General features: G+C 41.5%; 1 protein-coding gene across 1 annotated transcript in view; it reads right to left on the reverse strand.

The window, feature by feature from the left end:
* The window catches only part of PIEZO2 (piezo type mechanosensitive ion channel component 2), a 299,082-nt gene that overhangs the window by 38,987 nt on the left and 236,072 nt on the right, over positions 1 to 24,023 (reverse strand). Inside the window, exon 4 of the mRNA XM_017868803.1 lies at positions 15,464 to 15,506. Coding sequence (XP_017724292.1) covers positions 15,464 to 15,506 — 43 coding nt within the window. The remainder of the gene's footprint in view (positions 1 to 15,463; positions 15,507 to 24,023) is intronic.

Here is a 24,023-nt window from a genome sequence, read left to right on the forward strand (position 1 = left end):
TTTTTCTGAGACAGAGCCTCGCTCTGTCACTCAGGCTGGAGTGCAGTGGTACAACCTCGGCTCACAGCAACCTCCACCTGCCAGGTTCAAGCGATTCTCCTGCCTCAGCCTCCAGAGTAGCTGGGATTACAGGTGCCCAACACCACACCTGGCTAATTTCTTTGTATTTTTAGTAGAGATGGGATTTCACCATGATAGTCAGGCTGATCTCGAACTCCTGACTTCAGGTGATCCACTCGCCTCAGCCTCCCAAAGTGCTGGGATTACAGGCATGAGCCACCGCACCTGGCCAAAACCTGATGGTTTGATAAGGGGTTTCTCCTTTCACTTGGCTCTCATTCTCTCTTGCCTGCCGCCATGTAAGACCTGCCTTTCACCTTCCACCATGAGTGCGGGGCCTCCCCAGCCACGTAGAACTGTGAGTCCATTAACCCTCTCTTTATAAATTACCCAGTCTCAGGTATGTCTTTATCAGCAGCATGAGAACAGACTAATATATTTAAACATTTTAAAATGCACATATAACTTCTAAAAGTGTACACTCAAGGTGAAAGGAAAATCTAATCTGTAACTAACAAATTGTAACTATTTAATATATCCCTGCTGAATTAAGGGCAATAAGTCTTTTATGTAATACAATAATTTAAATATTTCTAAAGTACTCTTCCTCTTTTACAGGAAATGCTTGCTCCATCTTAATAAAATACTCTGTCTTCAAAGACTTTGTCTGCTACCGAATGATACTGAGGTAGGCTGGTGCGAACTCCTCAAGTCCTTCTTATGCAGACAAAAAATACTGACATAAAATCCTGGCTTACAAACTGTCTACTAAATTCAGTGCAACAAATGTTTATTTTATATCTTCTTTGCATTATGGTATTGTGCTAAGCACAAGGTCATGAATACAGCCACCCTTGCATGGATGTGATCTATGAGGTAAAAGTTTTACCTAAGAGAAACTCTGTACATATTTAGACAGAGAGTTTTAGTAAAATATTGTATTTAGATGAAATCAGGAGAGAAAGACATCAGAAAGGTTTCAGAGGTGAGCTGATATAAGAAGATGTCTACAAGATGACAAGATTCTGACAATAAGCCATGGAGCAAAGTGCATTCCAGATAGAAATAGGAGAAAGAAAGTGTGGGATGAAGTCAGACTGCAACCATGAGGAAAGTTAAAACGTGTGCAGAAGGAAGTAGTAAGAGATAATTTGGCTGAAAATGTGAGGAGGGGACATCCTGGATATTAAGTCGGGGAGCTAAAAATTAATTCAGTAAATAGGTGAAAAATTGGATTATAGCTGTGTTTTAGTAAAAATAATTTTGTTTTCCTATCTAGGAAGAATGAGGTAAGTAAATATTGGAATGAGGCTCAAGATCGGGGAAGGGCCATTACCTTCACAGGGAAGGGAAGGTGAGCCTATGTCTGAGTAAGATAGCAAAAGTCTGTAGAAAGGAGGAGTGAACACCAATCTTTCAGCCACGGGAAGGTGTTTCTGTCAGAGATGCAAATCAGCGTGGTGCAGGAGCAATGCCAAGGAGTGGGGTGGGGGCTCAGCAATGCAAAGATGGGGTTGAAAGAAAAGGATTAAGCAAACATATGAAGACTGGGAGTCCTGCCTGAACAAAGTTTCCCTGGGTCCCTAAGCAATGAAGGATGCAATCGACTGAAGCCAAGAAAGGCAGAGAGGCAGACAACACAACGTGATATTTAGGCAGCTTCACATTCACGCAACGGGATTGCACTTGACACATAATAAGACCCCACTCAGGTCTGCAGAGACTGGCAAAGGGAAGCATGGGCTCTAGAGTCACAAAGACCTAACTGCCTTCATTCAGGTGTCAAGAAGTTACTCAACCTCTTGGACTCTCCACTGACCTGGGAATGAAACTACTAAGCTATGGAAGTCGTACAATCCTGGGACAATCCTGTAGTTGTTCGCTACTTCAAATATTCTGTATAAACTTATGAAGGTGTGTGTGTGTGTGTGTGTGTGTGTGCGTGCGTGTGTGTGTATGTGTGTAGAGGTAGATCAGGAAAATGAAGAACCAGGAAGAAACTGTTTCCATTTTATCTAGGATCATGTATTCCCAAAGATCTGCATGGAAAATTCAAACAATTCCTATGAAATCCATCTAATAAAAGCTGTCACTTCATCTGAGCAATAATGTCTTTGTCTCCAGTAAGGTGCTTCACTGGCTGAGCTTCCTCAGCATAAAATGCCTACGGAAAAGGCATGTTATGGTGGTTAGAGATATGAGAGAGCTAATTTCAGACTTGGAAGGAGGATGCAGAACAAATAAGAAATATGAACCTTTCTTTTGTAGCTGCCTATTAGCACATATTCCCCAAAACATTCCAGTTTATACACTCGACACCCAGGTTTTACCTCCATATCAAACAGCATGAATTTCCTTTCTATTGTTCATCACACTGTCTACAGCAAGCCTTGAAATGTTTCAGTGATACATAATTCACCTGTTCATGCCCCTCATGAAATCTACAATGTTCATGCTAACATCTCTAATTTTTCTAGAACAAGGTGCCAAGGTAATCACCTGGGAATTCAGTTTTTTAGTTCAAGAATGCACTGTTTTCTGTAGAATCTCACTGTTGTCATTCATTAACTTGAAGACTGTTTATATTACTCATAATGATCCAATTTATGAAGATGGAGATTACAAATCACAGAATATTTTCTTCCAGCCCTACTTTGAAAGAAAGAAGTTTTTGTGACAGATTGCATACTTTTAGAAGAAAATAGATATTTTCATCAAACACTTATTAGATTATGTCATTATGCTTGAATAAAGGAAGGTAAAGCTAATTAGTTTATATGTTGGAAGTCCTGGGTAAAGCTCTCAACAGCCTAAAAATATAAATCACTTTTGTTACACACACACACACACACACACACACACACACACACAAACTTACACATAAGCACCTAAATCCACACATTCACACGTACATATATTAATTCGTGGCTTTTAATCTGTGTTTCAAGTACACACAAAATACCTTGGCAGATCAGAGCAAATATGGAAATCGATCAACCGCATAGGGAAAGTTTAGTTACGATGATCATATAGCATCACATACATGTTAAAGCTTCTTTCCGAAGCTAACTTTTCTCGTTGTGTGGGAGTTACAGGCACTCAAATGTTTATAGCAAGATTGAAAGAGACCTCTGTCTACTACCTTATGATGAAATGCAGCTATCTCATGACAATGGGTTTGAACAAAATCTAAGTCAGAATTCTGGTTACGTTCGAGGTATGTCGGTCAGTCAGTACTTTACCCAGATGAAAGATTAACCCTTCAGTCTGTCTTTGTCTCGGCATGCCAGTTTTCTCTATCAGTGCGTAAGGTGACCATTGTGACCACTAGTCACCATGTCCTTGCAAACCTTTGATGTTTGCATTTTGGTACCAAACATCAACCACACACACACTAGGCTGGGGACAGGAAAATCACCCTGGAAAACTCTCATCCAAAATGGAAAATAGGGACAGATGTGCTCCTATTTCTGCCTGCACACACGCGCAGTATCTCTCCTACCTAACCACAGTCTTCATTTTTGCCTAAAATCCTTTTAATCCAGTGCCCCAGTCAGCCACTAGCAAAGATTCAGAGTTCCCTGGACCCATGCTAATTATATTATAGAAAACCACATTAGCATTTAGTACTATGCTCAATTCTTTATGCAACAATGTTTTTCAAATGAAAGAATAGAAAAAAGATTTATTAAAACAAACACATTTTGTTAGTGCCAGAGAATATTTTAGTATGTTCACACTACTCATATCTGAAAGAACTGAATTCTGTGACTTTAATAAAAGCTCAGCAAATGCCGAAGGATGGTGGTGGGCTGAGGAAGAATCCATCCCGTCTGATTCTCTGGTGCTTTCCAATTTTGCCTCAAGGCAAAAGGGCTCCAGGTGTTCACTTTATTTTGTATAAGGAATATAGGATAGAATTGCTGCAAATACTTCCACCATGAGGGGCCCTTCTTTGAGCCTCAGGATTTTCTCTCTGGGCTTTCTAATGGTTGATACCAGGATTCTGGCCTGTGCATGAGCTGTAACAGGGTGTGAAGCAGGGAAGGTCAATCACCTACTTCTATTCACACACACACACACACACACACACATTGTAGGTGGCACTAAGAGTAAGGGACAGTAGAGTTATTTCTGAAAACGGACACTGTGATCTAAAGCAAGAAAGCAGGTTGGATGGTGGTGTTCAGAGTTCAAATCTGCTGTTTATTTCTTCTGAGGCAGGTGGTCACACTGTGAAGTACTCTGAGCCTTGGTTTCTATGTCCATAAACTAGTGCAGTGCCACCAGCCACTTCAGAGCACTGTGGAGTTTAATAAAAATGATGAATACATAATATGCCCTAGGGTGCTCAGTAGAATATGATTACTATTATTATTGATAACATTCTTATCAAATGGGGGCAAAATAAATTCATTAGTAATATGACACCATCTGATTGAATCTATCAAAGTCAGATCTGGATTTTGACTCTATCTTCATAAAAATCACATTTCCAGCTCTTTTGCTTAATTTCTCTGTGTCTCAGTGTCATCATATGCAAAAAAAAAAAAAAAAGAGGGAGAGAGAGAGGCTCTCTCTAGGGTAGGGTCCCAATCCCTGGGCCTTGGACTGGTCCTGGTACTGGTCCTGGTCCAAGGCCTGTCAGGAGATGGGTCACACAGCAAGAGGTGAGTGGCAGGCAAGCTCCACCTCCTGTCAGAGCAGCAGCAGCAGCAGTGGATTCTCACAAGAGCGAGAACCCTGTTGTGAACTGCACATGCGAGGGATCTAGGTTGCATACTCCTTATGAGAAGCTAATGCCTGATGATCTGAGGTGGACCAGTTTCCCTGAAACCATCGCTACCCCTACCCCTACCCCCATCCGTGGAAAAATTGTCTTCCAGAAAACCAGTCCCTGGTCCCACAAAGTTTGGGGACCACTGCTCTGGGGTATCTGACGCTCTCAAATTGCAGAAATGCTGTGACCGAAGGTTAACTCATTGCCCATCTGCTTCCATGTGGGGAAAAGAAAGAAAGATCAGCCTGTTACTGTGTCTATATAGAAAGAAGTAGACATAAGAGACTCCATTTTGTTCTGTATTTGAGATGCTGTTAGTCTGTGACCCTACCCCAACCTTGTCCTTGCAAGAGACATGTGCTGTGGTGACTTAAGGTTTAAAGGATTCTGGGCTGTGCAGGGTGTGCTTTGTTAAACAAGTACCTGAAGGCAGCTTGCTGGTTAAAAGTCATCACCATTCTCTTAATCTCAACTACCCAGGGACACGTACACGGCCAAAGGTCACAGGGACCTCTGCCTAGGAAAGCTAGGCATTGTCCAAGGTTTCTCCCCATGTGATAGTCTGGAGCAATGCTGCTAAAAGGTTTATGGAGCACAGCATTTTCCTTTGAACTTATTCATGTCACAGAGATCTTTATCCATGTCTTACTGCTAATTTTCTACCTACAATGATCCTATTATCCTGCTACTTCCTTTTCTTTAAGATGGTAAAGATAATTATCAATAAATACTAAGGGAACTCAGAGACCGGTGGCGGCGTGGGTCCTCTGTAAGCTGAGCGCCGGTCCCCTGGGCCCTGCTTTTCTTTCTCTATACTTTGTCTCTGTGTCTTCTTTCTTTTCTCAAGTCTCTCGTTCTACCTAACGAGAAACGCCCACAGGTGCGGAGGGGCAGGCCACCCCTTCACTTCCGAGGAACTGATAGAGGAACTGACAGAGGAACTGATAGAGGAACTGACAGAGGAACTGATAGAGGAACTGATAGAGGGACTGATAGAGGGCATGAAGGAACATGTGTAGATTTTGTCATCTGAGAAAGAAATACAGTGATAACTGCCACCCAAAACAGGGCTTTTCAACTGAGATAAACTGAGAGCGTGTTTCTGAGCTTCTTGGAATTCCCTGACACTGAATGTAAAATTTTCTGTTTACGTGCCCATGGTTTTCATCAGCTTCTCTAGGGATCTATGACACAATACCCCTCCTCCCAAAATGTATGAGCCATGGACATGGCTTACACACCTAAAGGTGTATCACTGGTAATTAAAGTAATAGTATGAAGAATATTAGTGTCATTTTGTACCTTAATAGAATAAATCCGAGCCAAAGATAAAACTCGAATCCCAGTTGTTTAGTTTCGTATCAGTTAAGAAGAGTTTACCACTGAAATAATGGTTCACGTTTTCCAAAGTACAGACCCTGAACGGAGGGCTTGGGTGCAGGTGGTCTATTTGGGAAGTCATCCGGGAAAATCCGAAAGGAAGGGATGGAGAAGAGACAGAAGACAAGAAAGAATGCATTGCTAGTGGGTCTGCTATAGAGAGTTTCCAGGAAGCTTCTGCAGAACCCTATGCAATGTGCCTTGAATTGTCCAAGGAATTGAACAGGGAGCTAGAGCATCTGTCCACTACTTCTGTTGCTCACTGATGGGCAACAGGGCTTTTATCCCCAGCCCTTCCAGGCTGCCCCACGTGTGGAAACAGCAAGCTTCCAAGAGGCTGGAGAAAACCCTCAGACAGAGAAGAGGGACCTGCAGGCACGAGGTGGGGAGGCAGCAGCTATACGGTGGCACCAATCTATGGGCTGTGCTCATTCCAGAATCCTTCCTCTCCCATACACTGACAGCCAATCATTCACCAAGTTGTAACTTCGAATTCTACTTACCTAAAATACGTTTGGCATACATCTGCATGTCACATTCACACTGTCCCTGTCTTGGTTGAGACATAACCACTCTCCTGAACTACTGCAGCAGGTTCTTAGCTGAACTCCTGGCTCATCTTGTCTATATTGCTGCTTGAGTGACATTTCTAGAAGCACATCTAAGCTTACCTTCTCTGGGGTTTACACCCTTCAATGGCTCCCCAATACCACTGAATAAGATTCAAGGCCAGGCGCAGTGGCTCATGCCTGTAATCGCAGCACTTTGGGAAGCCAAGATGTGCGGATCATGAGGTCAAGAGATCGAGACCATCCTGGCCAACACGGGGAAACCCTGTCTCTACTAAAAATACAAAAATTAGCTGGGCGTAGTGGAGCGTGCCTGTAGTTCCAGCTACCCGGGAGGCTGAGACAGGAGAATGGCCTGAACCTGGAAGGAGGCGGAGCTTGCAGTGAGCCAAGATTGCGCCACTGCACTCCAGCCTGGGTGACAGAGTGAGACTCCGTCTCAAAAAAAAAAAAAAAAAAAAAAAAAAGATTCAAACTTCTTGGCATTTGCCTATAAGGCACTTCTGACATATTTCCACTCCATACCCAGATTTCATGTCTCATCATGTGTAGCTTTGCACTTCATCCCTGACAGTTCAGATGGATGAGCGCCAATGAAGTCATTCTTCAAAATTCTGCCCAGGTGTCCCCTGAAGTTAAGCTTTCACATATAATCCCCATCCCTGTCCCCCAACTATGCAGCCAGGCCTCGCCTCAACCCCACACATTGACCTACCCCTCCTTCCACTTCTGTAATATAGATATCATTAGAATAGCACCTGGTACATAGCAGCTGCTCCAAAAACATTTTCAAGTGATTGAACTAAATGGTAGCATGTAACTCACAAAATACAAAATATAGGAGATATGTGTAAACAAAATATAATAAAGTGAGTTACATGATACCATTTAGTTATGTACGTTATGTTTGCATATAGAGGAGATACGTATAAACATAAAATATAAATGGTATCAACTCTAGGACCAGGACCATTTCTTCCCATCATCCCTAGCACCCAGCACTGTTGTCATAATGTGTGCTCAACAAACCCTTACGGACACGTAGTATTAAAGCCAGCATGGTAGATTATGAATGAATGGAAGGTAGAGTCCATAAAACTGAGTTACCTCTTGCTTTTGCCACAACTAGCTGTGCGATCTTGGTAAAATACTTAACTTCTATGATTTTACTTTGCTCATTTGTAAGACGGGAAAGGTCTACTGTGTGGATCGTGTAGTACTTCCCCCAGTCACTCTCCTTTCTTAGGATGTTCTATATCCCTATGTGTGATGTGTGGCTTAGAGTGGAACCCTGTGAGAGGAGTGTGCTTCCGTGCCCATAGGCCTTGGGCTTAGCACTTGGAAGTAGGCAGAGGTGGCATACTTCACATCAAGCAAATGCTTCAAGAGCCACTGTCTGGCATGGCCAAGGCATTTCTTCTCCAGCCACAAGAAAGCCATGTACCAAATGAGGGCTCTGTTTTAGCCTGGATCCCAGGATGGAGCAGGCACTGGGGAAGAGCCACAGTCCATCCACAGCCTCTGCAGCTGACATTTAATATGAGCAAGAAATCACCCTCCGGTCTTGTAAGTCACTGAGACATGCGGTTGTTCGCCCAGCATAACTCAGTAGAATCGGACTCTGGAAGTTGTGGGAATTCAATAAGTCCCAAAGCAAAGTGCGAACACAGAGGCCAGCATAGTGTAAGTATTTGATTAATCACAGTTCCATTCCTGAGATGTTTCCTTGAAAACTCCAAATATAGCCTAGGGGTGGGCAGGAAGCATAGGCTTAAAAATGTTCAAATAAGACAGTAAATTAATATTTTGGTCTTAATCTTAAATAACAACTTAAAAAACAAACAAAAAAAACATCAGCCAGGCGCGGTGGCTCACGTCTATAATCCTTGCACTTTGGGAGGCCGAGGCGGGCAGATCACGAGGTCAGGATATCGAGACCATCCTGGCTAACATGGTGAAACCCCGTTTCTACTAAAAATACAAAAAAACTAGCCGGGCGTGGTGGCGGGCGCCTGTAGTCCCAGCTACTCGTGAGGCTGAGGCAGGAGAATGGCGTGAACCCGGGAGGCAGAGCTTACAGTGAGCTGAGATCGAGCCACGATATTCCAGCCTGGGCGACAGAGCGAGACTCCGTCTCAGAAAAAAAAAAAAAAAATTATCATTTTTCCCAGTCATTTCCCTGATTGTAAACTACTTTGACAAAATTTTACACTGTAATTTCAAAATAGGTTGCTAAACTTTTCAGGAATATTTGTGCACATACAGTCTGAAAGGATTAAAGAATTTCGAAGCCCCTCTTTCAGAAGTCTAACATCAGAACAGGGTTAATCATTGAATTAAGACAAAGGTACTGTGTACCTCTCCATGCAAGGTTCTGCAGGCTTATAAACTTACAAACTTGGCAGGGCATGGAGGCTCATGCCTATAATCCTAGCACTCTGGGAGGCCGAGGTAGGCGGATCACCTGAGGTTGGGAGTTCGAGACCAGCCTGACCAACATGGAGAAACCCTGTCTCTACTAAAAATACAAAATTAGCCAGGCGTGGTGGCGCATGCCTGTAATCCCAGCTACTCAGGAGGCTGAGGCAGGAGAATCGCTTGAACCCAGGAAGCAGAGGTTGCAGTGAGCTGAGATCGTGCCATTGCACTCCATCCTGGGCAAGAAGAGCGAAATTCTGTCTCAAAAAAAAAAAAAAAAAAAAAAACAAAACAAAAAAAAACCTTACAAGGTGGACCACATTTCTCTTCCCTCTACTCTCAGGAGTGAGCTGCCTCCTGAGCCCATGGCAGTGGGGTGCCTGAGTACCGTAAGATGTAGCAACAAATGGCACTTTCAGAAGCTCCTGCAACATAATGACAAAAAGACAGTGGGTCCTTTCTCTCTTGGCTTTTTCCTAAGCCCACTTTTTTATAAGCACTCTCCAATTTCCCTATTAAGAAGTCATTAATTTATCCCACAAACATCAGATTAGCTAGTATATATCAGGCAGTGCCCACGACACCAGGGTATTAAGACAGTCTCCTCCTCACATGCTCAAGAATGTGAAAAGAATTATGAGAAGAGGTCGTGCTCTTGGGAGTGAGCCATCAGGACAGGTTTTACTGAGCAATAATATCTAAAACTTGGGAGGTGGCTGGAAATTTCTTTATGACATAGATGCTGGGGAAGGGGCTTGCTGACAGGCAGAGCTATGGAGGGCTGTGGTCACCCCAAAAGACAGAGCTAAGATCTTTTGAATTGTGTCTACAATGAAGGAAAAAAAAACTAGGAATATTTGTTGTCTCATTGCAGAAGGCTATTTTCAGGGTGATTTCTATTTTAAAATGTTCTTTGAAGGAGCAAGATATTTCGTTCCATTATCCAAGTAGAGCATCAAGTAAAATAACATACAATCATGTTAATCATAAGGTAATCTGGAGTAATGTTCTGATTACACAGATTGGGAATATCTTCTTTGCTTTTTAATTAAAAACGGGCAAGAGATCAGTAAAATATCGTTATTTTTAAATAGACAGCAATTTGATCTCCCAGCAAGCAAAAACTTTTATTTCTGCTGGCAAGTTAATATACTCAAGCCTATTTACTTGCTGACATATTTTTTTCCAGACAAAAAGCACAGCCTTGGATAGAGAAAACTGTGTTCAGAACTCACTCAGAGATCACTATGATAGGCATTATAAGAACTTCCTTTTCTTTTCTTTCTTTTTTTTTTTTTGAGACAGAGTCTTGCTCTGTCACCCAGGCTGGAGTGCAGTGGTGTGATCTGGGCTCACTGCAACCTCCGCCTCCTGGGTTCAAACAATTCTCCTGCCTCAGCCTCCTGAGTAGTTGGGACTACAGGCCCACACTGTCAAGCCCAGCTAAGTTTTAGTATTTTAGTAGACACGAGGATTCACCATGTTGCCCAGGCTGCTCTCCAACTCCTGAGCTCGGGCAATCCTCCCGCCTAGGCCTTGCAAAGTGCCGGGATTACAGGCGTGAGCCACCATGCCCAAGAACTTTCGTATATCCCATCTTTTGTTGCCTTCCTGAGTCCGTGGCAGTGTGGTGCCTGAGTACCGTGAGATGTAGCGGCAAATGGCACTCCCAGAAGGAACATTTAAAATCCAGTCTGAAATTGTCCAAGCCCTCTTTCAATGCCTACGTAAACTATGAAATTTTATAATTTCAGAATAGGCTGCTACACTTCCCGGAAATATTTGTGTATTATCTGAAAGAATGAAAGAATTTAGAAGCCCATATTTCAGAAAGCCACCATCAGAAAAGGGTTAATCACTGAATTAAGAAAGATGGGGCCGGGCGCGGTGGCTCAAGCCTGTAATCCCAGCACTTTGGGAGGCCGAGACGGGCGGATCACGAGATCAGGAGATCGAGACCATCCTGGCTAACACGGTGAAACCCTGTCTCTACTAAAAAATACAAAAAACTAGCCGGGCGAGGTGGCGGGCGCCTGTAGTCCCAGCTACTCGGGAGGCTGAGGCAGGAGAATGGCGTAAACCCGGGAGGCGGAGCTTGCAGTGAGCTGAGATCCGGCCACTGCACTCCAGCCTGGGTGACAGAGCAAGACTCCGTCTCAAAAAAAAAAAAAAAAAAAGAAAAGAAAGATGGTCCGAGCATGGTGGTTCCAGCCTGTAATCCCTGCAATTTGGGAGACTGAGGTAGGTGGATCACCTGAGGTCAGGAGTTCAACACTAGCCTGGCCAACATGGTGAAACCCCGTTTCTACTAAAAATACAAAAATTAGCTGGGCGTGGTGGCGGGTGCATGTAATCCCAGCTACTTGAGAGACTGAGGCAGGAGAATTGCTTGAACCTGGGAAGCAGAGGTTGCAGAGAGCTGAGATCACGCCACCGCACTCCAGTCTGGGCAACAAGATGGAGACTCTGTCTCCAAAAAAAAAAAAAAAAAAAGAAGAAGAAGAAGAAGATGTATTTGTCTCAAGCATCATGTTGAGATGAAAGCACCATGAGACTGCAGCCTACCAATGACACACCCCATGGAGGTGAGCTGCCCCACAGAGTCGTCTGTTCTCATCAGATTTTGCAGGAGTGAGAAAGAAACACTTGTTGTATTAAGCCACCAAGAATTTGGGCCATTTTAGCTCCACAGCTTGTTAGTTTCAAAGCCATCCTCGCTGATTACACATGATTAGCACAGGCAGGGTGTCCATGAATTTACAAAGCCAGGACCCCTGGCATCACCCTATCTTAGAGTAATAAATGACTGTGATTTGGAAATACTTGTATCATAAGCTTAGAAAATCTGCACAGAAAGGTGAGCTGATCGAAATCAAAATATGTTAGGCACAGATTCTTTTTTTCTATAATAAAAAAATTTTTAGTCTGCTTTTGTCATGTAGATATCAATAATGTAGCACTAGGAGCGGGAGGTGACTGAGAATATACACCAACCTACATTACAACATTTTTCTCTATTACCACACACTTCTGTAATGAAGTCCTACAATAAACTAAGAGCCCCACAGAGGGAAAATGTGATTGTTTGCAAGGTGAAAATGACATATTATCATGAGTACAGCCACAGAAACTGTGACAATGTGTATTTATTATGAGACAATGCATATAATCACATAGCTTCCAGAGAGATGACTGAACAACATCTCAGGGGAGGTCCACCACTATCCCATCTAGTGTTACTGCAAGGAGGGTAGGCAGGGCAGGTCCTCTAGGTCTTCCCTTCAGTTACATAATGTACAACAGAAAGCGTCTTTGCTTTTTTTATTCTTGGAGAAAAAGCTTTGCAGCTTTAGCTGACTCAGTTACTTCTTTTCCTTTAGATGTGATCCCTTTAAAATAAACTGCTGGCAACCAGGTTGATGGATGAACTTCAAAGAAGGACTTAGTGATGAAAGGATCAATAGCTTTTACGATTGCTCTAAAGAACCAGATAGCTGTATTTAAGATATAATTGGAATTTCCCGTTAAGAGAAAGAACAGGTTAAACTTGAGAAGAAAAAAGACAAGTGATAAAATAACAGCACTGCTGACACTTAGTCTTCACAACTGTAAATATACAAGAACTTCAAAGATCACTATCTGTCCTATATATTTTAAGGTGCTTGTTCCAATGCACAGGATACTGTCAGCCCTTAAATGAGAAAACACGAGACGACACGGGAAAACACAGGATGACAAGCTAAGACATCTAAAAACCAGAGTGATCACCAAAGACCCTCAATGCACCCATACTGTAAGTACTGAAAAGTAATGCCTGAAACTATAGGCTCAAAAATAAACATATGCAAGAATGCCATGTGCTATGGTGATAAAAGCTCAGTCTTTGGAACCAGGCAAACCTGGAACTATGCGGGTGGCTGCGTGGCTGACCGTACGGATAGCCTATGTAATTTCTTCAGGAGTTTTTACCCGCCAGGCGATGACCAAAGTCTACAGTGGAGGTCAACAAATGACAGCAGCCAAATCCTGCCTGCTGCCTGTTGTTGTAAATAAAATTTTAGTGAAATACTGCTATACCCACTGTCTGTGGCTGCTGGGAGGAAAGGTTGAGAAACAGGGGATGAGCTTGGCCCATCTAACTGTGCAGGAAACACGAAAACTGTAGCGTGATGGGTCTGTGTCAAAAGCACGAGAAGTCAACATATGTATGTTCCCAAAGGCTGAAGGTGAAACAATTTGAATTTACATGAAATAGGGGATTAGAATAACAAACAACACTGCAAACAGACAAATCCAGAAAGTAATATTCTGTAAGACAACTGATCTGGTTTCTTCAGAAGTCAATGATGTGAAGAAAAATGAAAGGACGCTGGAGGGGCTTGGGGGGCACTGATCTAAACAAAGGAGCTTAAGAGCTTAAGAGATGTGATAATGAGATGGAATGTCTGGGCTTCCATGGCACGCTGGTGCCACCAATACAAATGACATTTTTGAGATGATCAGGAAATGTAGATATTGACTAGGTATTAAATAATGCTAACGACTTATTTGTATTAGGTATGATGATGGCACTAGGATTCTGGAAGAAACGGCCCATTTGTTTCAGAGATGCATGCTGACCTATGCAGGGATGAAATGACGTGGTATCTGATATCTTCTTTAAAATGCTTCTGCCAAAATAAATAACGTAAGCATGGCAAAGACTTATTGGAGCTGGGGAGTGCATAGGTGACCTTTTTATGCTATTATCTCTATTTTTGTGTATGTTTGAGATGTTTCATAATATGAAAGAAGGATCAAGGGAAAGATGCTTTGGAAAAAGATTTCACGTGGAACTGAAGCTGTGCATGACTTTCCATTCTTTAAATTGGCCTGTGGGATCTGATCATCCCGAATCAACTTCCCCCAATACCTTAAGAATTATGAGCACTTACTGAGATAGTAAACAGCGATGGTGCTGATGTGACTGGAAGTGTAGGTAGAGAAATAAATCATCCTTGAATCAAGTAACAAATGGCAAAGAAAGTGCTACCACAGTGGGTCTGGTGATGTGCTATTCTCGATTGGTACAGGATAAATAATGCATTTTCGAGTATTTTATTATTTCCTTTATATGCTTTAAGTGCTCTGTCAGCTTGATCAATACAGAGAAAAACACATTTTCACTATCATAAAAAGAACTAGTCAAAACCTACTGTGAGAATAAAATAAAATTAAAAGGACTTTTTTCTTTTAATAGCTATATTTCCATTGAAAGTTTGAGATAAGATGCTAAATGCCACTGGTAGAAAGCTGGGCAAAATGCTGCCATTCATTCCAAGGCAGGTGGTTTAGAAATTGCATTGACCAGCCAGGCACAGTGGCTGACGCCTATAATCCCAGCACTTTGGGAGGCCAAGGTGGAAGGATCACCTGAGGTCAGGAGTGCAAGACCAGCCTGGCCAACATAGTAAAACCCCGTCTCTACTAAAAATACAAAAATTAGCCAGATATGGTGGTGGGCGCCTAAGATCCCAGCTACTTGGGAGGCTGAGGCAAGAGAATCACTTGAACTCGGGAGGCAGAGGTTGCAGTGAGCTGAGATCATGCCAGTGCACTCCAACCTGGCGACAGAGAAAGATCCTGTCTCAAAAAAATTTAAAAGAAAGAAAAAGAAAAGAAAAGAAACTGCACTGACTGATGTGATAATGAGTCTATTTTCATTTCTTTTGGGGAGATGCTGGTGTAGAGATACTTTTAGCTAAGAAAAACATCATCTTAGATTTTCACGTAAGGCTAAAAAGATCTAACAATTTTAATAATTGGGAGGACATCAACACAAATATAAACTTTTCTGTTCTAAAACTGTAGGATTGATTATGACATATGAGGTGATGAAGCTAGGGGAGAGTCAACCATTTCCTGGGATTCTCTAATTCCATAACTTACCTTGTGTACTGTTTCACAGTTCAAGAGGCGCTTTCCCATCCATTGCGCCATTCCATCTTTATTTCCACTCTGTGTGCAGGCAAGGCTTTATAAAGCAATGCTCTACAAAGACACTGAGGCTCGGAGGGGCAAAATGATGACTTGATCAATGTCATACAGTTACCAAAAGGGTGGTGACAGGACTGTTGACTTATAATCAGTAAATTCCTTAGAAGAAATTGGGACAAGAGGAACTACAATGGAGACATGCTAGCCCTCGCTCACCTTTCAATGGAGACATGCTAGCCCTCGCTCACCTTTCAATGGAGACATGCTAGCCCTCGCTCACCTTTCAAAGCCGATCTGCCGAAATGTCTTTTCCCATGTTGAGCCTGTAATGGAAGGGAGAAAGATAATCAGTGCACATCAAGGACTCAGATAGTTTTGTCTGGCTTTTCCACACATGCTAGATATTTGGTTTTATGTTTAGGTAGGATGACTGGTTTTTCTTCAAATGCATTACTCCCCACCTCCAGTCCCAGATGGCCTTTGTAGAGTACAGAAAATTTAATAAAAAGTTTGCATTTACAGAAGTTGAGTCCACATAGGGATTTAAGTGCATATAACCTGCAATGTGGCCGGCCGCAATGGCTAACGTCTGTAACCCCAGCACTCTGGGAGGCCGACACAGGCAGATCACCTGAGGTCAGGAGTTCGAGACCCGCCTGGCCAACATGGCAAAACCCTGTCTCAACTAAAAATACATGGGCATGGTGGTGGGCGCCTGTAATCCCAGCTACTCGGGAGACTGAGGCAGGAGAATCGCTTGAACCTGGAGGCAGAGTTTGCAGTGAATCAAGATCGTGCCATTACACTCCAGCCTGGGTGACAAGAGCAAAACTCCATCTTGAAAAAACTAAACAACAAAATCTGCATGTGACAGAACTCTCTATGCCAACCCCTCTGGTAAAGCATTAGGCCACTCCAACAATTCTCTAAAAATCTAAGCGTGTCCTGCTCAGAAAAATATGGTGGAACTCTTCTGTTAAACATAATTACGCAGCTGTACATTCTAAAATTCAACTTGTAATTGTGTGGAGCAATCTGGAAAGCCAGGTGACACTCTGAAGTTCTAAAACATCACCCACCATGCCTTTATCTCACCAGTGTTGAAGCACAGAATTCACATTTTCTTTTTCTATTTGTAAGCTAAACATGTTAAATCAGAAGAACACAAAAAAGCTATTTCAACTGCTACAAATAAAAAACAGTATATCCAAATCCATAAGAGAAGGACAGCTGGGTATAAAAAAGATATTATACAATTTTTCTATGTAATAATTCTTCCCTACGTCACAAGCATATAATAATTTTCTGAGTACATGATATAAGGAAAAGTGCTCATTTTAGGAAAACTGTTTTAATAAAAATTCTACATTTACCAAAATTAAGGATTTGTGCTAACCCGTGGCATTTTTTTACATTTTCCTGATGCTTAGTCAATAATAAACATATTTTGACTTCAGTAACTATTGCAGGTAAATACCCACTGAGCCCTAAATTCATAAATTGTGTTGTGCCCTAGCTGCTTGATAATCACAGCAGATAGTTATTGATAATTTCTGCCTTTCTGTTAGAGTTACTTCTGTAAACAGGAAATGGTGGGTTCAGCAGTGAGTTCCCAGCTAAAAGGCAGCTGAAAAGCTACCTGGCTTCTTTTCCTAAAGTCAAAATAAACTCGTACGGAGCTTGAGAACTCTGCCTCAAAGCCTTCATCTTCGGAGGGCCACTCAGTGTCTCCTAGACATTAGGCTTCCTCAAGAGGAGTAGGAGGCCCCAGGGCCAATTCTCTGGCCTTCTCTAAGGACTGAACTAGTCCCAGGAGATCATGATCATGGGCTTTGGCCAGAGGACCTGGGTTCATACTAGTTGGTCATGATGGAGTGTTTTAAATAATTTTCATAAATAATAAAGGACTAAATTTCAGATGTGGATTAGATACGCACACACAATTTAAAGCAGATTCAGGCTTATAGTCTTAGATGAAGTCACTCTTCTCCGGCTGACTTCCAATATGTTTTGCTGAGTAGGAGTGAAAAAAAACAACACAGACTTTCAGCTATAACCAGTCCAGGAATTTCTCCTGGTCCCGGGCCCAGGGGAGCGGGTCCCACGTGAATGTCTTCGGTCCTGTGAGTCACATGCAAAACAATTAAGAATCCCTTTCTCAGGAATTCTTTTAAAAAATATTTTTTTTTAATTGACACATAATAATTGCACATATTTATGGGAACAGTGTGATATTTTGATACATGTGTACGATGTGTAATTCTCAGACAATTATTCTGCCCCTGAAATCCTAGCAGTTAAGAGACTGGCAGAGAATACATAACCTGTGGAAGCCACAGTGTGTTCAAGGCCAACGGCAACTGCCTGCCTGGACTACGAGGTGGGAGAGATGAGTCTCCTACCAAAGTGAGAACCAGATGGCCAAGTGAAGGCCAAGTGTGGAGGGTCCCCGGAGCGAGGGAAGGATTGGACGGTGAGGAGGTTGAGAGGCTGCTCGTCTTGACTTCTCTTGCTTCATGGAAGAAACAAAGCACCTTTTACATTTTTCTGCATTTCCATTGTTTTCTCAGACATTTTCAGTATTATTCCTATTTTTTATTTTTAGTAGGTTCAATTTTTTCTTAATAGGTTCAATTTATTATTCAGGTAAATGTAATTTTTTTTTTTTTTTTTTTTTTTTTTTTTTGAGACGGAGTCTCGCTCTGTCGCCCAGGCTGCAGTGCAGTGGCCGGATCTCAGCTCACTGCAATCTCCGCCTCCCGGGTTCCCGCCATTCTCCTGCCTCAGCCTCCTGGGTAGCTGGGACTACAGGCGCCCGCCACCTCGCCCGGCTAGTTTTTTGTATTTTTTAGTAGAGACGGGGTTTCACCATGTTAGCCAGGAGGGTCTTGATCTTGTGACCTCGTGACCCGCCTGTCTCGGCCTCGCAAAGTGCTGGGATTACAGGCTTGAGCCACCGCGCCCAGCCTAGGTAAATTTAATTTAAATGATTTTGCTATACCACATTGTCAGGCTTTTTTAACAGGGAGTTTTAATTTAAAAATAAGCCCCACCTTCCTATTTCTGAGAAATGTAACCATATTCAAACAGGCAGGACAAGTCAAAAGGTTTCGGTGCAAGCCACTGTACTCCTGAGAATAAACATTAGGCCACCCAACCAGGCACAACAGCAGTGGCAGAATGCTTTCTTTCTATTCACCAGACATCAACCTAATTAATAATTTTAGTATCTGACACACCACAAGCTCATCATTTTTTTGCTATTGATATTTTCCTAACCATCTTAATATGCTAGATTAAGATATATTATGAGCATATTATATGAGATTAGATATATTAAAATATGGTTTCTGCCCTCAAACTCCACATACCCTAGAGGTTTGGATTTTTATGTCTTTTGTGAACACTTAGTCATGAAACAAGAAACACACAATAAATGGAACAGACATGTCCAGATCCTTTGGCACCAAGAATATTTCTGGCAGCCCATTATTCAGTTGCTGGGGAATTCTTTTAAAGCCATTAACCATACTTCACATGGTAAGGTAATATTATTCACTTTCGCCAAAGCAGTCCAACACGGGGAAAGAAGTAGAGAAAACAAAAGTAGCTGGCAGACTTCCTGGATTCAACACTTTTTAAATGAGATTTATAATATAGAGAAGCTGAAAACATGTTATATTTTTTCAGGAAAACCGAAACAGCAACAATAATTAAAAGGAAAATATATAGCATGGAGAATGGATGCCCAGTCATCTCTCAGTATTACAGGGAATTAATTCCAGGACCCCTGTGGACCCCAAAATCTGCAAGTGTTCACATCCCTGATATAAAACAGTGTAGAATTTGCATATAACTTTGCATCACTTCATACTTCAAATCATCTGTAGATTAATTATACCTAGTAATATATATGCTATGTAAATAGTTGTTATATTGTACTGTTTTTACATTTGTCTTGTTTTTATTGTTGCATTTTTTCAAATATGCTTTTTCAAATAATTTTGATCAGAGGTCAGTTGAATTTGTAGGTGCAGAACTCATAGATACGGACGGCCAACTGAAATACCTGGAAGGGACTTTTTCCTTTCAAATCTTAGATGAAGTCGTTAGAAATAATGAATTGTGATTCTTCACTTTCAAAAACTGTCCTTTGTAGATCCAGTGTCCAGTCAACAGAATTGAAATGCAGAGTGGAGGAAGGCAGAGTCCAGAGACAGTAAACAAATCTTGGACTAAATGGCATTTAGCCGCAGAACAAGTCCCAGTGTCTACCACGTGTGTCCAGGGTGACAAACCAGCCTTTAAGCGCCTTCCAGATAGCATGTTTCCTCCTCAATAAGTAAAGCAGCCATTGCTCCTTCATAAATGAACCCAGCTCTGCCTGTCCATTCTCCTCTCGCCCTCCCTCTTCCACCCTATCTATCAACCTCTGTGGCTTCCATCTTCCCTCCTCTCCGACAACGTTGCTGCACCACCATTAGCATCAAGATCGAACCTCTGCCAGTTTCTCCACCTATCTGGTAGGAAGCTTCTCTCCTCAGCTGCCAGAAAGCCAGGCGCACTCATGACCAAGTTTGCTGCCCCATGCAACAGCCTGTGTGTAAGAGGGAAGAATGGGTCACGTGTGCAGAGGGGAGCAGGGATGGAGAGAGGAGGGTGACTCCTCATGGCGTCCCCATCTGCCTCCGCGCCCTCCAGCAGGACGCCCTCGCCCTCCCTCACTTCTCAGTTACAGGCAAGAAAACATAACCCGTGTCACCTATTCTCATTTTAAGTCGGGGCTCTGATACCTGTATCTCAAAGAGCACTTAATATAAACAATGAAAATAAGAACAGTTCCTTGAGCACCCAAATTTTAGGTGGTAAGGAAAGCATGTTTAACAATTTCCAGCCATCTTTAGTCCTATTTTAAATCAAGAGTGGCATTTCCCCCAAATTAACACAGCAATAAACAGTTTACACTTATTAATCCCTTACCAAGTAGGTGCTAACTTCCTATATACTAGCTAACTTAAGTTTCTCAAATACTCTGTGAAATTAGTACTATTATTACATCCCCTTTTCAGGTGAGGAAACCAAGGGTTAGAGATTAGGAACCCCAGGGCCAATGTTCTTATTTACTCATTGGATTGGATTGTCTTGGGGACTGTGTCCTAGTCTTCCCTTCCTTCTCCATATTCCTGTTTTTATTCTCCTCCCTATCAGGTGTCTCCTGCCTCCTGCCATCTGGTTATAATAATAATAATTTAAAAAACACCTTTTTTATTCCACAAAGCTTTAGTGTCTGATGATGAATTCTGGAAGCCTGTGAATGTCTATAGAAGTTCTCTGTCATCTGGCCGGGCGCGGTGGCTCAAGCCTGTAATCCCAGCACTTTGGGAGGCCGAGAGGGGCGGATCACGAGGTCAGGAGATCGAGACCATCCTGGCTAACACGGTGAAACCCCGTCTCTACTAAAAATACAAAAAACAAATAAAAAATACAAAAAACTAGCCGGGTAAGGTGGCGGCGCCTGTAGTCCCAGCTACTCGGGAGGCTGAGGCAGGAGAATGGCCTAAACCCGGGAGGCGGAGCTTGCAGTGAGCTGAGATCCGGCCACTGCACTCCAGCCTGGGAGACAGAGTGAGACACGGTCTTAAAAAAAAAAAAAAAAAGAAAAAGAAGTTCTCTGTCATCAAACCTCCTTGCACACGACCTTCCATCCAGGCCCTGAGAATTCTCCTGTGTTAATTCTGCTTAACACTCCGCAAGCACAGGGAGAGTTCATTCTGTACAAATACACAGACAAAAGGTCATTCACCAATACACTCTCCACAGCTGATGGAACAAGGGCAATTATTTTTTATTTCCTCTAATTTTTCTGTAATAGTGGTTTAAAACCAGAGGGCTTTGCTCGTTACTTGCAATCAGACATCTGAATTCTAATAACAGCTCTGCCTTTGGTCATCTTTATTTCCTTAGACAAGTTACTGTTTGGTCTTTCTCTTCCCTTAACATAACACAAAAGGGTTTTTAATGGGCTCCTTTCATTTTGCAGTTTTATATTTTCATGAACATCATCACTGGAAAAGCAGACATCTCTGTCTTCATATTGTCAATTCATCATTCACTTGGTCATCATGTTTCTTCATTGATTACTTTTACCAATCATTCTTTCAACGGATTCATTGCTCAGTTTTTACTACAGAAAAAAGTAACTTCATTTTCCCTCTAGGTTACCCAATGTGGTGGTAAAACTGGTGGTCAAAGGAGGCACAGTTTTCATCCAACTCAACAGTTTTTCATGAAGCATGCCTGAGCCACTGAGAGCCACCTGAACGTGGACCTGCCCCTCTGCTCTTTCAAAATAATCAGCAGAAAAGGATTAATAATTCATGGAAGTGGTGGTTTTTTGCCAGCATATTCCTATAAAAAGGGAAATATTTTCACATACTGTAGGGGCTGCCAGGCAGCTGAACATGTGGCCTGGCACGGAAATTGGTGATGAAACTAAAATACCAGGAAATTGTACCACTCATAACTTTTCTGCCAGAAGCTTCATTTACATTACTTTTAACTCTTAAGAGGAAAAGATTTTCATACCTAATCAAAGGAGCCAAGAGTTTTCTGCCATGCATTGAACATTGAACATAATGTGAAATTCTAAGAGAAAAATAGATTTTTCTTCTCAATTAACCATTAGTGACATTTTACTTACCAGTATTAAGATGCTCTTCTGTTGAAATTTAGCTGAAATCTGCTTAACCCCAGAAATGACTGCTCTAATGGATGATATGTACCAGAGGAACACAATTTTCTCAGCAAATGAGTAATTTCAGCCTTTTAGGTTAAATGGTGAGACCTGTAAAATTTTCCAGGTCCTATTTCCCACATGAGATTTATCATTGATAGATTAAAAGTAATTGTAGAGATAGAAGTAAGACTAAAGTTTATTTATCATCCCTTAATTAATAGTTTTCATATTTAATAACATATTATTTTTTAAAATATCATTTTCACATCTACCTAATACTCTTGCAATGTCTATTTTCCCCTGATCTGATCATAAATATCTATATGGCACAACCTTAAGTATATGACGATTGCTGTTGTTTATATTTTGCTTTTTATCCCATGTATCCTTTGTCAGTTTTCATAATGTCTTAGTATTTTATCATCTTATATGATGAGTGGGTGATCCCTTCATAAAAGACAACAGTCAGAATTCATCAGTCTCACTATCAACATATCTTTAATAGTGTGCTTTACAAAATAATTAGCTTTGTATTTTTCCTTATTTGTAAAATAACATAATGATTTGCAAAACAGGAAAATACTAAAATATCTTTTATTTTGCATAAACACCCCCACAAAGACCAGCACATATAAAATACCACCAGTCTATTTTAAATCCTGCTTTAATTACATATTAATATATAATTAACTCAGTGTCTATAAATATGCCATGTAATCACTTTACTGCTTATATAGTGTTCCATAAATTAACAAGATTTAATTTCTGATCAATGTGTAAATTTATATCTACATTTTTGTTATTATACATAACAATGTAATGAGCAACTTTACCTTCATCTTTTCACATTCATTCAATTATTCCTTTAGGGCAAATTCCTAGGAGTATAATTATACATATATGTAAAATTTTGATTAACACTATGAAAATTCTAACCCTGAAATTTATTCAAATATATGTGCTTAATTGAATGTTTTTTTTTACACTGAATTGAGTTTTTTATAAATCTTTTTTATCTTGTACAAAACATTTTATTTTAACTCACATTTTTATAATTAGTAATAAAATAAATTTTCTTAGGTTTGTCAGCAATTTTAACATTGTATGTGTATGTTGTGTGAATTGTCTCTTCGTGCCCATTGTCTGTCTAGTAGATGTTTGTCTTTAATCTTTTAATCCCAAATATGACATATCTGCAGCTAATACGTTTGTCCTTGAGGTTCAAAATTTCTTATATTAACTTCCCGGAATAGAACTGATGAATGTTTATCATTATTAATTTCTACCATTTTCGCTTTTGAATGTTTCAATTTTCTTTTGTTGTCCCAGTAAGTGCAAACAAATATTACATTAGGTTTTTTGTCCCTTAGGAATTTTTTAAAATCCAAATATCTCAACTCAAGAAGGTATTGAATGAGCTCAACACACGTGTTATGCCCTCATTTTGGGTTGGCCAGTCAGGCTGAAAAGACCTTGCCACACTTACTCACTCTTTGTAGAGACTAGGGCAGGTCTGTTCACAAACACGCAGGCTTCAACACTCTCATCGATGCACGGAGGGTGCTGCAACACCTCAACATGGTTTCTTTCCAAAACTTACTCTCATATTACTCTCAAATGAAACATGAATCCTAAATCATGAACTCCATCATCAAATAATGAATTTTCCAAGATAATCCTTGACTACAAGATTTCTGGTTTAAGATTGGTTCATGGCCGGGCGCGGTGGCTCAAGCCTGTAATCCCAGCACTTTGGGAGGCCGAGACGGGCGAATCACGAGGTCAGGAGATCGAGACCATCCTGGCTAACACGGTGAAACCCCGCCTCTACTAAAAAATACAAAAAACTAGCCGAGCGAGGTGGTCGCGCCTGTAGTCCCAGCTACTTGGGAGGCTGAGGCGGGAGAATGGCGTGAACCCAGGAGGTGGAGCTTGCAGTGAGCTGAGATCCGGCCACTGCACTCCAGCCTGGGCGACAGAGCGAGACTCCGTCTCAAAAAAAAATAAAAAATAAAAGAATTTTGTATCTCCCTGAATTCCCTCATGAGACATGTAGAACTACAAAGCAGATCAAAACTGAGATGGGCAGCACAGACTGCAAAGC

Source organism: Rhinopithecus bieti, unplaced genomic scaffold (genome assembly GCF_001698545.2).
Source record: "Rhinopithecus bieti isolate Rb0 unplaced genomic scaffold, ASM169854v2 scaffold_4654, whole genome shotgun sequence".
Lineage (NCBI taxonomy): Eukaryota > Metazoa > Chordata > Mammalia > Primates > Cercopithecidae > Rhinopithecus > Rhinopithecus bieti.